General features: G+C 48.8%; 1 protein-coding gene across 1 annotated transcript in view; it reads left to right on the forward strand.

Moving 5' to 3' along the window:
- Positions 1-844: 844 nt before the first annotated feature.
- LOC121556157 (charged multivesicular body protein 5-like) overlaps positions 845-15,530 on the forward strand; it is a 36,930-nt gene continuing 22,244 nt past the window's right edge. Inside the window, exon 1 of the mRNA XM_041870047.1 lies at positions 845-930. Within this exon, the coding sequence (XP_041725981.1) occupies positions 845-930 (86 nt within the window). The remainder of the gene's footprint in view (positions 931-15,530) is intronic.

Below are 15,530 nucleotides of genomic sequence, written 5' to 3' on the forward strand. Positions count from 1 at the left end.
CCAGGTCGCAGTTGTAAATGAGAACTTGTTCTCAACTGGCTTACCTGGTTAAATAAAGGTAAAATAAATAAATAAAAAGCCCACAATGTGTCTGTCTCCACACACCTAGGCCTAGGCGATTGATGGATTAAACACAAGATCGTTTATATTGATATCAGATTCTCAGTTTCTCAGTGTCAAAGTAGCCTGTCATTTCGATCCAGTGTCAAAGTAGTGATTTCGATAATTTGTGTGGTATTAAAAAAATATTCTGCCAAAGTCTCCAATCAATTGCATTAAATGTGTTAATAGATGGCCAACTTTTCCCCGGAACCAAATGCAATGCGATGATATGCATGCAATGCTTTATTATAAAAGGTTATCTTTTTTCTCATGCATTCCAGTACCTCTGAGCTCCCCAGGTCACCCCCCTCTCGCGCTCATTTTTTGTTCCAGCACCTCCCGATTTACAATTAAGCACTGACTGTAATAACCATGTTACAACTGAACTATTCCTTTTCCTTTTGTGTAACTTTATAATCACTGTTTTCATAATCACTGTTTTCATTCATGGTTTCTAACTCGGTTGGTCACCCCCACGCTCTTAGCCCTAACCAGGCCAGGCCAGAGTAATAACATACTAATAGAAATCTGCCCTGAAACAAAAATACTTCATGTGCAGCGCCTGTTCTCACCACACGAGGGCGACCTTTTCTCAAACTTCATTGGCTACCGTCATTACCAACAGCATCACTTTGTGTAGGTACCGCAGCTTCCGGGTGTGTTCAGCGGTGGTGTAGATATATTTGGATGCTTTGTGTTTTATGACAGGTTAAAAGGCTTCTGGGAGTTATATATTGTCAAAATGAACCGAATATTTGGTCGGGGAAAACCCAAAGCACCTCCTCCTAATCTATCGGATTGCATAGGAAATGTAAGTCTTGTCTGGTGGTGTGCTTGTTTATAGCTAAAATTAGCCAACTAACGTTACCTAGCGATAGGTTGTCCATCTGTCAAAATCAAAACAACAGAACATCTCTCCAACAACAACATCTAACTAATCACATTACTGTTCAACTGTAGAGCCATTTCCCTGGATGTGATAATTTCACTTCAGCAAGTTAGGGTTAGGGTTATTTCTATCTTGGGTCAAACAGATAATAAACTGTCTGCTTTCCCAACGTGGTCAGGCTATTGCAGCGATGTAACTAGCTACTCCTGTTGTCTCTCCAGGTCTCTCCTAGCTGCAAGCCTCTCTGGGAACTGTCCATGGTGCTGCGTTTTCTTTCAGTTTAGCCCAAACATGTCAAGGGATACTGGTCTGTAGTTGTTGACATCAGAGGGATCGAGTGTTGGTTTTTTGAGAAGGGGTGCAACTCTCGCTCTCTTGAAGACGGAAGGGACATAGCCAGCGGTCAAGGATGAGTTGATCAGCGAGGTGAGGTAGGGGAGAAGGTCACCGGAGATGGTCTGGAGAAGAGAGGAGGGGATGGGGTCAAGCGGGCAGGTTGTTGGGCGGCCTGCAGTCACAAGTCGCAAGATTTTATCTGGAGAGAGAGGGAGAAAGAAGTCAAAGCATAGGGTAGGGCAGTGTGAGCAGGACCAGCAGTGTCATTAGACTTAACAAACAAGGATCGGATGTCGTCAACCTTCTTTTTCAAAGTGGTTGACGAAGTCATCCACAGAGAGGGGGGAGGAGGATTCAGCAGGGAGGAGAATGTGGCAAAGAGCTTCCTAGGGTTAGAGGCAGATGCTTGGAATTTGAGAGTGGTAGAAAGTGGCCTTAGGCAGAAACAGATGAAGAAAATGTAGAGAGGAGGGAGTGAAAAGATGCCAGGTCCGCAGGGAGTCTAGTTTTCTTCCATTTCCGCTCAGCTGCCCGGAGCTCTGTTCTGTGAGCTCGCAATGAGTCATCAAGCCACGGAGCTGGAGGGGAGGGCTGAGCCGGCCGGGAGGATAGGGGACACAGAGAGTCAAAGGATGCAGAAAGGGAGGAGAGGAGGGTTGAGGAGGCAGAATCAGGAGATTGGAGGGAGAAGGATTGAGCAGAGGGAAGAGATGATAGGATGGAAGAGGAGAGAGTAGTGGGAGAGAGAGAGCGAAGGTTGCGGCGGCGCATTACCATCTGTGTAGGGGCAGAGTGAGTAGTGTAGGAGGAGAGCGAGAGAGAAAAGGATACAAAGTAGTGGTCGGAGACATGGAGGGAGTTGCAGTGAGATTAGTAGAAGAGCAGCATCTAGTAAAGATGAGGTCAAGCGTATTGCCTGCCTTGTGAGTAGGGGGGACGGTGAGAGGGTGAGGTCAAAAGAGGAGAGGAGTGGAAAGAAGGAGGCAGAGAGAAATGAGTCAAATGTAGACGTAGGGAGGTTGAAATCCCCCAAAACTGTGAGGGGTGAGCCATCCTCAGGAAAGGAACTTATCAAGGCGTCAAGCTCATTGATGAACTCTCCAAGGGAACCTGGAGGGCGATAGATGACAAGGATATTAAGCTTAAATGGGCTAGTGACTGTGACAGCATGGAATTCAAATGTGGAGATAGACAGATGGATTAGGGGAAAAATTGAGAATGTCCACTTGGGAGAGATGAGGATACCTGTGCCACCACCCCTCTGACCAGATGCTCTCGGGGTATGCGAGAACACATGGTCAGACGAGGAGAGAGCAGAAGGAGTAGCAGTGTTTTCAGTGGTAATCCATGTTTCCGTCAGCGCCAGGAAGTCGAGGGACTGGAGGGTAGCATAGGCTGGGATGAAGTCAGCCTTGTTGGCAGCAGAACGGCAGTTCCAGAGGCTGCCTGAGACCTGGAACTCCAGGTGTGTGGTGCGTGCAGGGACCACCAGGTTAGAGAGGCAGCAGCCACGCGGTGTGAGGCGTTTGTGTAGCCTGTGCGGAGAGGGAGAGAACAGGGATAGGCAGAGGCATAGTTGACAGGCTGTAGCAGATGGCTACAATAATGCAGAGGAGATCGGAATGAAATTAACTAAACATCTGGGGAAAGGAGAGAGCAGGGCCTCCCTCACCAAAACTCCCAAATATAACTCTCCCAACTTCCACCTCAGAAACTATAATTGTTTCACTGAACCACCCGAATAAAACTCTCCCAACTTCCACTTTAGAAATTAGAATTGTTGTAAACTACAGTGGTTCAATGTTTCAAGGAATAGACTCAACTTACTTTATTCAGCTAGCTAACTATGACGCCATAGCTAACTAGCATGCTAGCATCCAATAACACACAGTTTAGCACCAATACTTGGTTACAACAAACTACCAATAGTGTGTTAACACACTAAACAGATAATTCGTGTCCGTGTCTAGTTCCTTTCATAACGCAGCAATAATTAAACGTTGGCTAGCTAGCACAAAGATATTGTATTTAGCTGCTACAGCACAGCTAGCTGGTAGTGTTGGCTAGCTAGCAATGGCTGCTGTGTTGACTTTGTTTGAAAAACGGCGTCGCTGCGAACGAATGTAGCTGGCTAAAATTATATTGTATTTAGTTGCTATAGTACTGCTAGCTGGTAGCGTTGGCTAGCTAGCAATGGCTGCGGTGATGACTTTGTTTGAAAAACGGCGTCGCTGCGAACGAATGTAGCTGGCTAAAAGGATATTGTATTTAGTTGCTACCGTTGCTAATAGCTACTCGCCAGCTAGTCCAGGAGGTGAGTTAACTAGCTAGCTAGCTTCGTGCTACACCCGGCACCGCCGAATACAATACTAACCTACAATAATTACATACAATAACTACCCACAACAACCCACGATGCCTACCTACAATACCTAACTACAATCTAAATACATAGTTTAAGCCTTACTCGACAAAGCCCAAGCTATGTATAAAGCCAAACTTACCCGACGCCAGCTGTCTGGGTGGCAGACAAGAAGACATTGGTCTTCTGCAATCAGTAGCTGTAATTAAGTACAGTAGCTACTAACTACCTAACGTTAATGCTTCAGATAATGAGGTTAGAAAAACAGCTGAATGGTAGGTAGCTAGCTGGCTTATTTACAGGTACTCTTAAGCGTGAAATAACATTGGAAACAACTATCCACAGTTGCTAAAAGTTACCAGTAGCTACCCGCTAGCTAGCTAGCTTTATTGGTCCAGGTAGTGGGTTAGCTAGCCTCGTGCTTCACCGGGCTCACTCGAATACAATACTTACCTACAATAATTACCTACAATAACTACCTAAATAAACTACCTACAATACCTAACTACAATACCTACCTACAATCTAAATACATGGTTTAAGCTTTTTTTTTTTTTTTTTTTTCACCTTTATTTAACCATGTAAGCCAGTTGAGAACAAGTTCTCATTTACAACTGCGACCTGGCCAAGATAAAGCAAAGCAGTGCGATAAAAACAACAACACAGAGTTACATATGGGGTAAAAAACATAAAGTCAAAAATACAACAGAAAATATATATACAGTGTGTGCAAATGTAGCAAGTTATGGAGGTAAGGCAATAAATAGGCTATAGTGCAAAATAATTACAATAGTATTAACACTGGAATGCTAGATGTGCAAGAGATTATGTGCAAATAGAGATACTGGGGTGCAAAAGAGCAAAATAAATAACAATATAGGGATGAGGTAGTTGGGTGGGCTAATTTCAGATGGGCTGTGTACAGGTGCAGTGATCGGTAAGGTGCTCTGACAACTGATGGTTAAAGATAGTGAGGGAGATAAGAGTCTCCAGCTTCAGAGATTTTTGCAATTCGTTCCAGTCATTGGCAGCAGAGAACTGGAAGGAATGGCGGCCAAAGGAGGTGTTGCTCAACACCATATAAGAAGCCAAGCTTACCTCCTGCTAGAGAAAACACAACCTCACTCCTCGGCTCCGGTCTGTTCATAGTGACGGGCCCTGACGGGCCCCCTGGTAAAAAGGAGTGCACCATATATGGAATAGGGTGCCATTTGGGAAACACAATGCTAAGCTTTTCTGTCACCAACGGTCACAATTGTTAATTCTCAGATCTCAGTGGTCAAGCTAGCTGGTGGAGTGGACTTACAGCGGTGCACAACTTGTAGCCCACACCGAAATCAAAGCGACACTGCTCGTCCATGGAGTAGTTAATCCCGGGCATAAACAATCCCTGCATAAACAATAATCTTCATTTTAATGTAACTGTACAAACAACAAGAGGGCTTAATTTGAGTCTAATTCTTCAGAGCCTATGCCTATATTACATAACTTAACTGGCTGAGGTAGGCTATGAGGCTTAACAGCATATTTTACAATAGAAGTGGGATTTTTTTTTAATTAGGCCTACTTACAATTGCAACTGGCCAAAAATGTAGCCTCCTGCATAAAACAATCATTTAAATGTAGCCTCCTACATACAGTGGGGGAAAAAAAGTATTTAGTCAGCCACCAATTGTGCAAGTTCTCCCACTTAAAAAGATGAGAGAGGCCTGTAATTTTCATCATAGGTACACTTCAACTATGACAGACAAATTGAGAAAAAGAAATCCAGAAAATCACATTGTAGGATTTTTAATGAATTTATTTATGAAATTATGGTGGAAAATAAGTATTTGGTCACCTACAAACAAGCAAGATTTCTGGCTCTCACAGACCTGTAACTTCTTCTTTAAGAGGCTCCTCTGTCCTCCACTCGTTACCTGTATTAATGGCACCTGTTTGAACTTGTTATCAGTATAAAAGACACCTGTCCACAACCTCAAACAGTCACACTCCAAACTCCACTATGGCCAAGACCAAAGAGCTGTCAAAGGACACCAGAAACAAAATTGTAGACCTGCACCAGGCTGGGAAGACTGAATCTGCAATAGGTAAGCAGCTTGGTTTGAAGAAATCAACTGTGGGAGCAATTATTAGGAAATGGAAGACATACAAGACCACTGATAATCTCCCTCGATCTGGGGCTCCACGCAAGATCTCACCCTGTGGGGGTCAAAATGATCACAAGAACGGTGAGCAAAAATCCCAGAACCACACGGGGGACCTAGTGAATGACCTGCAGAGAGCTGGGACCAAAGTAACAAAGCCTACCATCAGTAACACACTACGCCGCCAAGGACTCAAATCCTGCAGTGCCAGACGTGTCCCCCTGCTTAAGCCAGTACATGTCCAGGCCTGTCTGAAGTTTGCTAGAGTGCATTTGGATGATCCAGAAGAGGATTGGGGAGAATGTCATATGGTCAGATGAAACCAAAATAGAACTTTTTGGTAAAAACTCAACTCGTCGTGTTTGGAGGACAAAGAATGCTGAGTTGCATCCAAAGAACACCATACCTACTGTGAAGCATGGGGGTGGAAACATCATGCTTTGGGGCTGTTTTTCTGCAAAGGGACCAGGACGACTGATCCGTGTAAAGGAAAGAATGAATGGGGCCATGTATCGTGAGATTTTGAGTGAAAACTCCCGAGTGGCGCAGTGGTCTAAGGCACTGCATCGCAGTGCTAGCTGTGCCACTAGAGATCCTGGTTCGTATCCAGGCTGTCAGCTTCCTGCTTCCCCTGTTTGTCTCCTGGCCTCTAGAGGTCAGCTGTGTTCCCCTTTGCCTTAGTTCTTCCTCATGTGTCCTAATTAGCTTATCCAGGTCACCTGTGCCTTGTTTCCCCTTGTGTATTTTAGCTGTGTGTTTTCCCCTTGTTTGTCACTTGGTTATTGCGTCCTGACTGTGTGTCTCCTGCTTTGTCTCACCGTGTCTGTCCTAGTAAGTTTTTTGAAGTTATCTTTAGTTTGTTTTTCTCCCTCGTGGAGTTGTTTTGTTTTGCCTCCTGTTTTGTGAACATTAAATCTACTTGCCTGGAGTATTGCCTTGGGTGTTTCATTTGGGTCCTACAACATCTCCTCTGTGGCTAAGGGGTAGTACCCCCAGCTCTACACTTCTGAGACCGGAGTTCTAACCCGGATTGTGACAGAATAACCAAGTCAATCATGGACCCAGAAACACTCAGTTCCCAGGACCTGTTGGCGGTGATCATTCGACATGAGGCTTCTTTCCAGCGCCATGAAGCCGTTCTCAGCCGACAAGAGGAGCTGATGGCTAGACATTCTCAACTCCTGGCCGAAATGATGAGTTCCCTTCACCAGCTCTTTGAACGCCTCCTTGGTCCTCCCCCTTCCCCCGGTCACCTCCCAGTGACGACAGGCCTTCTCGGTTGGCGGAGCCCCGACTACCACCTCCCAAGCCCTTTTCTGGGGATCCAAGCTCTTGCCAGGGTTTCCTCACCCAATGCTCCCTCACCTTCGAGCTCCAACCCTCAAGTTTTCCCACAGACCGTTCCAAGATTGCCTACCTCATTACCCTTCTTTCAGACAAGGCGCTCGCCTGGGCCTCTGCGGTGTGGCAGTCCCAGGAGGCCTGTTGTGACTCCCACGCTGCATTTGTAGAAGAGTTCAAGCGGGTGTTCGATCATCCTGTCAGTGGGCGGGAGGCTTCCAAGCGCCTACTGTCTCTCCGTCAGGGCCCCCGAAGCACGGCAGATTTTGCCATTGAGTTCCGAACCATGGCAGCAAGGGAGCGGATGGAATGATGAAGCGCTGAGGGTCTGCTTTCAGGGAGGGTTATCTGAGCCCCTTCAAGATGAGTTAGCCACCCGTGAACCAGCTGAAGATCTCGAGTCCCTCATAGCCTTGGCCATCCGCCTGGACAATGCGTCTAAGAGAGCGGAGAACGGCTCGCCGTCAGGTGTCTCAGTCCCAAGTTCCTCTGAGCAGCTCTGTTTCTCCTGTTTGGACTCCGTCATTCAGAGCTGCCCCGGCTCCTGAACTGCCCCAGGATTCCCGGAGAGCATGCAGTTAGGCCGTTCCAGGCTTTCTTCCAACGAAAGGGAACGTCGCATGAGGAGCGTCGGTGCCTCTACTGCGGGGTTGCCGGCCACTTCGCTCCACTTGCCCCGAGCTTTCGGGAAACGCCTGTCCCCGCCCAGCTACAGGAGGGTTGTGATGGGGAAAATTAGAGCTCCTCCTACTAACGCGGTCCTAGCTATTCCAGCCACTCTGTCCTGGGAGGGCCACCAGCATCGGGTCCAGGCTATGATCGATTCCGGTGCCGCAGGTGATTTTATGGATGTAACCTTGGCTAAGGAACTTAAGATCCCTACCCAACTACTTCTCAACCCCAGGCTGTTACAGCCTTAGATGGCAGACCTCTGGAACCAGGAAAAGTTACTGAGGCGACTCAGTCCCTGCGACTTACCATCTCTCAACACCAGCAGGAGGAGACCTTCTATCTCATTGACTCTCCCGAGTATCCTATTATCCTGGGTCACCCTTGGCTATGCAGACATAATCCCCAGATCGACTGGCCTACTGGCACCATTCTTAGCTGGGGTCCCACTTGCCAACTCACCTGCATGCTTCAGAGTTCCTCAGCCCCTAGTACCCAGTTTCAAGAGTCTGTTGACGTCTCCCGAGTCCCCAGTGTTTACCATCGGTTCAAGGCAGTGTTCAGCAAGGCCCGGGCTACTGCCTTACCGCCTCATCGCACTTATGACTGTGCCATTGATCTACTCCCTGGGTGCTGCCCTCCTAGAGGTCGGATCTTTTCCTTGTCCTCCCGAGCACGCAGCTATGGACACCTACATTAAGGAGTCCTTGGCAGCCCGGCCTCATCTATGCCTCTACTTCCCCGGCTGGGGCGGGCTTCTTTTTGTTGAAAAGAAAGACGGGGTCTGAGGCCTTGTATTGATTACCGGGGACTCAACAAGATCACGGTTCGGAATCGATACCCTCTTCCTCTCATGGCCACTGCTTTTGAGCTGCTTCAAGGGGCTTCCATTTTTACTAAGCTGGATCTCCGCAATGCTTACCATCTCGTGCGGATCCGGCCAGGAGACGAATGGAAGACGGCGTTCAACACGCCCACGGGACACTATGAATATCGGGTGATGCCGTTCGGGCTCACCAATGCCCCCCGCAGTATTCCAAGCCCTGATTAATGATGTTCTCCGGGATATGCTTAATCTGTTCGTCTTCGTGTACCTGGACGATATCCTCATCTTCTCGAGGTCACTGAAGGAACATGAGGGGCATGTTAGCCGGGTTCTCCAGAGGCTCCTTGACAATCACCTCTACGTTAAGCCTGAGAAGTGTGAATTTCATGTTTCTCAGACTCAGTTTCTCGGGTTTATTGTCACTCCCGGGCACCTAGAGATGGATCCCAAGAAGGTCAAGGCGGTCCACGATTGGCCCACACCTGCCACGGTCAAGGAGGTTCAACGGTTCATTGGCTTTTCTAACTTCTATCGGAAGTTCATCAAGAATTTCAGCTCGGTGGTAGCCCCCTTGACGACGCTTACCAAGGGGAGGAGGGACCAAGATTCACTGGGGTCCGGAAGCAGCAGGGGCCTTCGAGGATCTCAAGCGCCGCTTCACTTCTGCTCCGATTCTGGTGACCCCTGACCCAGAGAGACCTTTCGTGGTGGAGGTGGACGCCTCAGAGGTGGGGGTGGGAGCCGTCCTGTCACAGAGGGGGTGCGGATGGGAGATTACACCCTTGTGCCTTCATGTCTCGCCGCCTGTCTGAGGCCGAGCGCAACTACCACGTGGGGATCTAGAGTTGCTTGCGGTAAAACTGGCCTTGGAAGAGTGGCGCCATTGGCTTGAGGGGCTCAGCACCCTTTCCAGGTTCTCACAGACCACAAGAACCTGGAATATCTCCAACAGGCTAAGCGGATGAACCCTCGGCAAGCACGATGGTCCCTTTTCTTTAATCGATTCCAGTTCCTCCTGACTTACCGACCTGGCACCAAGAACGTCAAGCCGGATGCTCTGTCTCGAGTCTATTCTCCCGAGGTACAAGAGAAGCCCCTTGGCATCGATTATTCCGAGGTCTAGGATCGTCGCACCTCTTCAGTGGGAACTAGAAAGAGGGGTGACGAGAAGCTCTTGCCCATGAGCCCGATCCAGGCGGTGGTCCTGCCGGTCGCCTGTACGTTCCTCGCTCGGTTCGGGCCCGCGTCTTGCAGTGGGGTCATGAGTCGCCCTTGACATGCCATCCTGGCAGTGCTCGCACACTGGAGTTCCTCCGACGGCGGTTTTGGTGGCCGTCCATCAAGAAGGACGTGCAGGTCTATGTTGAGGCCTGCCCTGTGTGCAACCAGGGAAAGTCGACACGCCAGCGACCCCAGGGACTGCTCCATCCCTTACCTGTTCCTCGAAGGCCATGGTCACACCTTTCTCTGGACTTTGTTACGGGACTTCCTCTATCCCAGGGCAACACCGTCATCCTTGTGGTGGTGAGACCGTTTCTCTAAGGCTGCCCGGTTTATTCCCCTGCCCAAGCTGCCCTCGGCTAAGGGAGACTGCTGAGCTCCTCATGAACCATGTCTTCCGGATATTTGGCATTCCCCTGGACGTGGTCTCTGACCGAGGTCCCCAATTCGTCCCGGTTTTGGGGGCCTTCTGCAGGCTTATTGGGGCCACAGCCAGCCTATCGTCAGGATTCCATCCAGAGTCTAATGGCCAAACGGAACGGATTAATCAGGATCTGGAGACCACCCTGCGGTGTATGGCGGCCAGTAATCCCACGTCTTGGGCCACCTATATCATTTGGGCTGAATATGCCCACAACACCCTCCAGTCCTCAGCCACCGGATTGTCCCCCTTCGAATGCCAGTTCGGTTACAACCCTCCATTATTTCCAGAGGAAGAGGCGCAAGTTGGTGTTCCCTCGGCCCAGCGCTTTGTCCAACGCTGTAGGCGGACCTGGAAGAAGGCCAGGTGTACCCTCCTTCGGACCTCCCAGAGATACCAAGGTCAGGCTAATCGCCACCGCCGGACGGCCCTAGTTTCCGAGCTGGTCAGAGAGTTTGGTTGGCCACTAAGAACTTGCCCCTCCCGGGTCGAATCCAAGAAGCTTTCCCAGAGATACATCGGCCCTTTCCGCATTGCTAGAAAGGTTAACCCTGTTTCGTATCGTTTAGTTCTGCCTCGCTCCCTTAGAGTTAACCCCACTTTCCATGTTTCACTCCTTAAACCTGTCTTGTCTTCTCCTTTGCCCCCCACACAGACCCCCGCCACCTCCCAGGATCATAGACGGCCAGCCAGCCTACACAGTCCGCCGGATACTGGACTCCCGGAGGGTCCAGAACTCTCTGCAGTATCTGGTGGACTGGGAGGGCTACGGGCCAGAGGAGCGCTCCTGGGTTCCAGCCAGGGACATCCTGGACCCAGGTTGATCCGAGATTTTCGCACCCTGGGGCCAGGGTGTTCTGGAAGGAACGTCAGGAGTCGTTCCTAGAGGAGGGGTCCTGTCAGCTTCCTGCTTCCCCTGTTTGTCTCCTGGCCTCTAGAGGTCAGCTGTGTTCCCCCTTTGCCTTAGTTCTTCCTCATGTGTCCTAATTAGCTTATCCAGGTCACCTGTGCCTTGTTTCCCCTTGTGTATTTTAGCTGTGTGTTTTCCCCTTGTTTGTCACTTGGTTATTGCGTCCTGACTGTGTGTCTCCTGCTTTGTCTCACCGTGTCTGTCCTAGTAAGTTTTTGAAGTTATCTTTAGTTTGTTTTTTCTCCTCGTGGAGTTGTTTTGTTTTGCCTCCTGTTTTGTGAACATTAAATCTACTTGCCTGGAGTATTGCCTTGGGTGTTTCATTTGGGTCCTACAACATCTCCTCTGTGGCTAAGGGGTAGTACCCCCAGCTCTACACTTCTGAGACCGGAGTTCTAACCCGGATTGTGACACAGGCTCTGTCGTAGCCGGCCGCGACCGGGAGACCCATGGGGCGGCGCACAATTGGCCCAGCGTCGTCCAGGGTAGGGGAGGGAATGGCCGGCAGGGATGTAGCTCAGTTGGTAGAGCATGGTATTTCCAACGGCAGGGTTGTGGGTTCGATTCCAGTATAAAAAATAAAAATAAATAAAAATGTATGCACTCACTAACTGTAAGTCGCTCTGGATAAGAGCGTCTGCTAAATGACTAAAATGTAAATGTAAAACCTTCTTCCATCAGCAAGGGCATTGAAGATGAAACGTGGCTGGGTCTTTCAGCATGACAATGATCCCAAACACACCGCCCGGGCAACGAAGGAGTGGCTTCGTAAGAAGCATTTCAAGGTCCTGGAGTGGCCTAGCCAGTCTCCAGATCTCAACTCCATAGAAAATCTTTGGAGGGAGTTGAAAGTCCGTGTTGCCCAGCGACAGCCCCAAAACATCACTGCTCTAGAGGAGATCTGCATGGAGGAATGGGCCAAAATACCAGCAACAGTGTGTGAAAACCTTGTGAAGACTTACAGAAAACGTTTGACCTGTGTCATTGCCAACAAAGGGTATATAACAAAGTATTGAGAAACTTTTGTTATTGACCAAATACTTATTTTCCACCATAATTTGCAAATAAATTCATTAAAAATCCTACAATGTGATTTTCTGGATTTTTTTTCTCTCATTTTGTCTGTCATAGTTGACAGGTACCTATGATGAAAATTACAGGCCTCTCTCATCTTTTTAAGTGGGAGAACTTGCACAATTGGTGGCTGACTAAATACTTTTTTCCCCACTGTAAACAATCATTTAAATGTAGCCTCCTGCATCAAACAATCATTTAAAGAAAAAAAAGGAGTCTCAGGATTGCCTGCTCCTGTAACGACAAAACAAACAGAAAATACTGTCCGCTTGAGACCTAAATATCCCTGGATAAGCACTCACAATAATGTTAGTATTTACTAAATACAGTCATATAGGCCACTAAGTTACTTACACAATGGGAAAAGTTGCATTTCCCCTCGGACACGATCTTGTGGATGTCGGGTGAGATGGATATGCAGGCAGTCCTCGATTGACTTATGTGAAAGCCGGTTCCTCTCGTGAGTTTATATTGCGTTCATAGAGGAAAAGGAGGACTCGCAGGTGTAAGTCGATCCAAACATTGTTAGCACATAAAATGAAGTTTCTTTATTGGCTGTATTCCTCGGAGTATGCCACCCAAAAACGCACACAAGGACTCGGCACTCCTGAGCGCATCCCTGATTTGGCTCGAATTCAATCAGCTCAGTTTGTATTGCAGCCTCACCCAGCGAGGGTATCATTTTCTTAGCAAGGGAGGAGAATTCTCCACCTGGTGGACTGTGAGAGGATCACGTACAAACACAATGATATCCTTGGGCATGCTGTTGTCTTGAAATCTGGTGGAGAAGTTGTCCCTTAGTTGCTTGATGAAATCTTCCATCACCTCTGTGACAATGCTGCGGCCTGGTCCCTCTGCCTGTCCTCTGTGATAATGCTGCAGCCTGGTCCCTCTGCCTGTCCTCTGTGATAATGCTGCGGCCTGGTCCCTCTGCCTGTCCTCTGTGATAATGCCGCGGCCTGGTCCCTCTGCCTGTCCTCTGTGATAATGCCGCGGCCTGGTCCCTCTGCCTGTCCTCTGTGATAATGCCGCGGCCTGGTCCCTCTGCCTGTCCTCTGTGATAATGCCGCGGCCTGGTCCCTCTGCCTGTCCTCTGTGATAATGCCGCGGCCTGGTCCCTCTGCCTGTCCTCTGTGATAATGCCGCGGCCTGGTCCCTCTGCCTGTCCTCTGTGATAATGCTGCGGCCTGGTCCCTCTGCCTGTCCTCTGTGATAATGCTGCAGCCTGGTCCCTCAGCCTGTCCTCTGTGATAATGCTGCGGCCTGGTCCCTCTGCCTGTCCTCTGTGATAATGCTGCAGCCTGGTCCCTCAGCCTGTCCTCTGTGATAATGCTGCAGCCTGGTCCCTCAGCCTGTCCTCTGTGATAATGCTGCAGCCTGGTCCCTCTGCCTGTCCTCTGTGATAATGCTGCAGCCTGGTCCCTCTGCCTGTCCTCTGTGATAATGCTGCAGCCTGGTCCCTCTGCCTGTCCTCTGTGATAATGCTGCGGCCTGGTCCCTCTGCCTGTCCTCTGTGATAATGCTGCGGCCTGGTCCCTCTGCCTGTCCTCTGTGATAATGCTGCAGCCTGGTCCCTCTGCCTGTCGTTTCTTCAGTGTGCTGAAGTGCAGTAGTCTTCCAGATGACAAGTCCAGATCGAACAACTCAAGCTTCCTAGTAAAGGCCTCATGTTGTTCCACCACTGTTTCCCTCTTCCTAGTAAAGGCCTCATGTTGTTCCACCATGTCCACCACTGTTTCCCTCTTCCTAGTAAAGGCCTCATGTTGTCCCACCACTGTTTCCCTCTTCCTAGTAAAGGCCTCATGTTGTTCCACCACTGTTTCCCTCTTCCTAGTAAAGGCCTCATGTTGTTCCACCACTGTTTCCCTCTTCCTAGTAAAGGCCTCATGTTGTTCCACCACTGTTTCCCTCTTCCTAGTAAAGGCCTCATGTTGTTCCACCACTGTTTCCCTCTTCCTAGTAAAGGCCTCATGTTGTTCCACCACTGTTTCCCTCTTCCTAGTAAAGGCCTCATGTTGTTCCACCACTGTTTCCCTCTTCCTAGTAAAGGCCTCATGTTGTTCCACCACTGTTTCCCTCTTCCTAGTAAAGGCCTCATGTTGTTCCACCACTGTTTCCCTCTTCCTAGTAAAGGCCTCATGTTGTTCCACCACGACTGTTTCCCCTCTTCCTTGTAACTGCAGATTTAACCCTTTTAAGTGACAGAAAAGCAGTGTGTGTAGCTTGCAGTGAACGCTTCATTGTTTCTGCGTTGGGCCTCTGTCTGGGTCGGGCCTCTGTCTGGGTCGGGCCTCTGTCTGGGTCGGGCCTCTGTCTGGGTCGGGCCTCTGTCTGGGTCGGGCCTCTGTCTGGGTCGGGCCTCTGTCTGGGTCGGGCCTCTGTCTGGGTCGGGCCTCTGTCTGGGTCGGGCCTCTGTCTGGGTCGGGCCTCTGTCTGGGTCGGGCCTCTGTCTGGGTCGGGCCTCTGTCTGGGGAGGGAAGAACACTCTGAAAGTTCCATGCTTAGATTCACAATGACGTCTGAGATTGAATTATTTGCAAACAGCGACATTTTCATTGCAAATAAGACAGACTGGCTTGGCTTTGGGAAAAGATGGTGAGATGAACGCATACTGTCCATTCTTCCCTGAAACTTCCATTTTCATTATCCACCTTTCTTTTGATACTTTTTGAGAGCGACATTTTTCTTGCAATCAAGTTAATTGTTCTGAAAGAATGTTGACATTAAACAAAGTAGTGTAGCCTGCAGTAGATCTGTTTTCCCACCAATCAACACACAGAGAAATAGACTAAAATAATAATTGAATAGACATTGGTGATTTTATGAGCGTAATTAGATCGAAATTATTACGTTATTGTCACTGAATGTATTATGTACTAATCAGATGTGTTAAAATGTTGTTCAATTTGTAGTGTAGGTCAATTAATTGTGCTAATATTGTTCTGGCCTGCCGACTATTAGTTCAGAAAGGCCAAACCTAGTTGACGAACCCTGATGTAGATGAAGGGGAGGAGACAGGTTAAAGGAGGGTTTTAAGCCTTGAGACAATTGAGACATGGATTGTGTATGTGTGCCATTCAGAGGGTGAATGGGCAAGACAAAATATTTAAGTGCCTTTGAACGGGGTATGGTAGTAGTTGCCAGGCGCACCGGTTTGAGTCAAGAACTACAACGCTGCTGGGTTTTTCACGCTCAACAGTTTCCCGTGTGTATCAAGAATGGTCCACCACCT

The sequence above is a fragment of the Coregonus clupeaformis genome, unplaced genomic scaffold, assembly GCF_020615455.1.
Source record: "Coregonus clupeaformis isolate EN_2021a unplaced genomic scaffold, ASM2061545v1 scaf0178, whole genome shotgun sequence".
NCBI classification, from domain to species: Eukaryota; Metazoa; Chordata; class Actinopteri; order Salmoniformes; family Salmonidae; genus Coregonus; species Coregonus clupeaformis.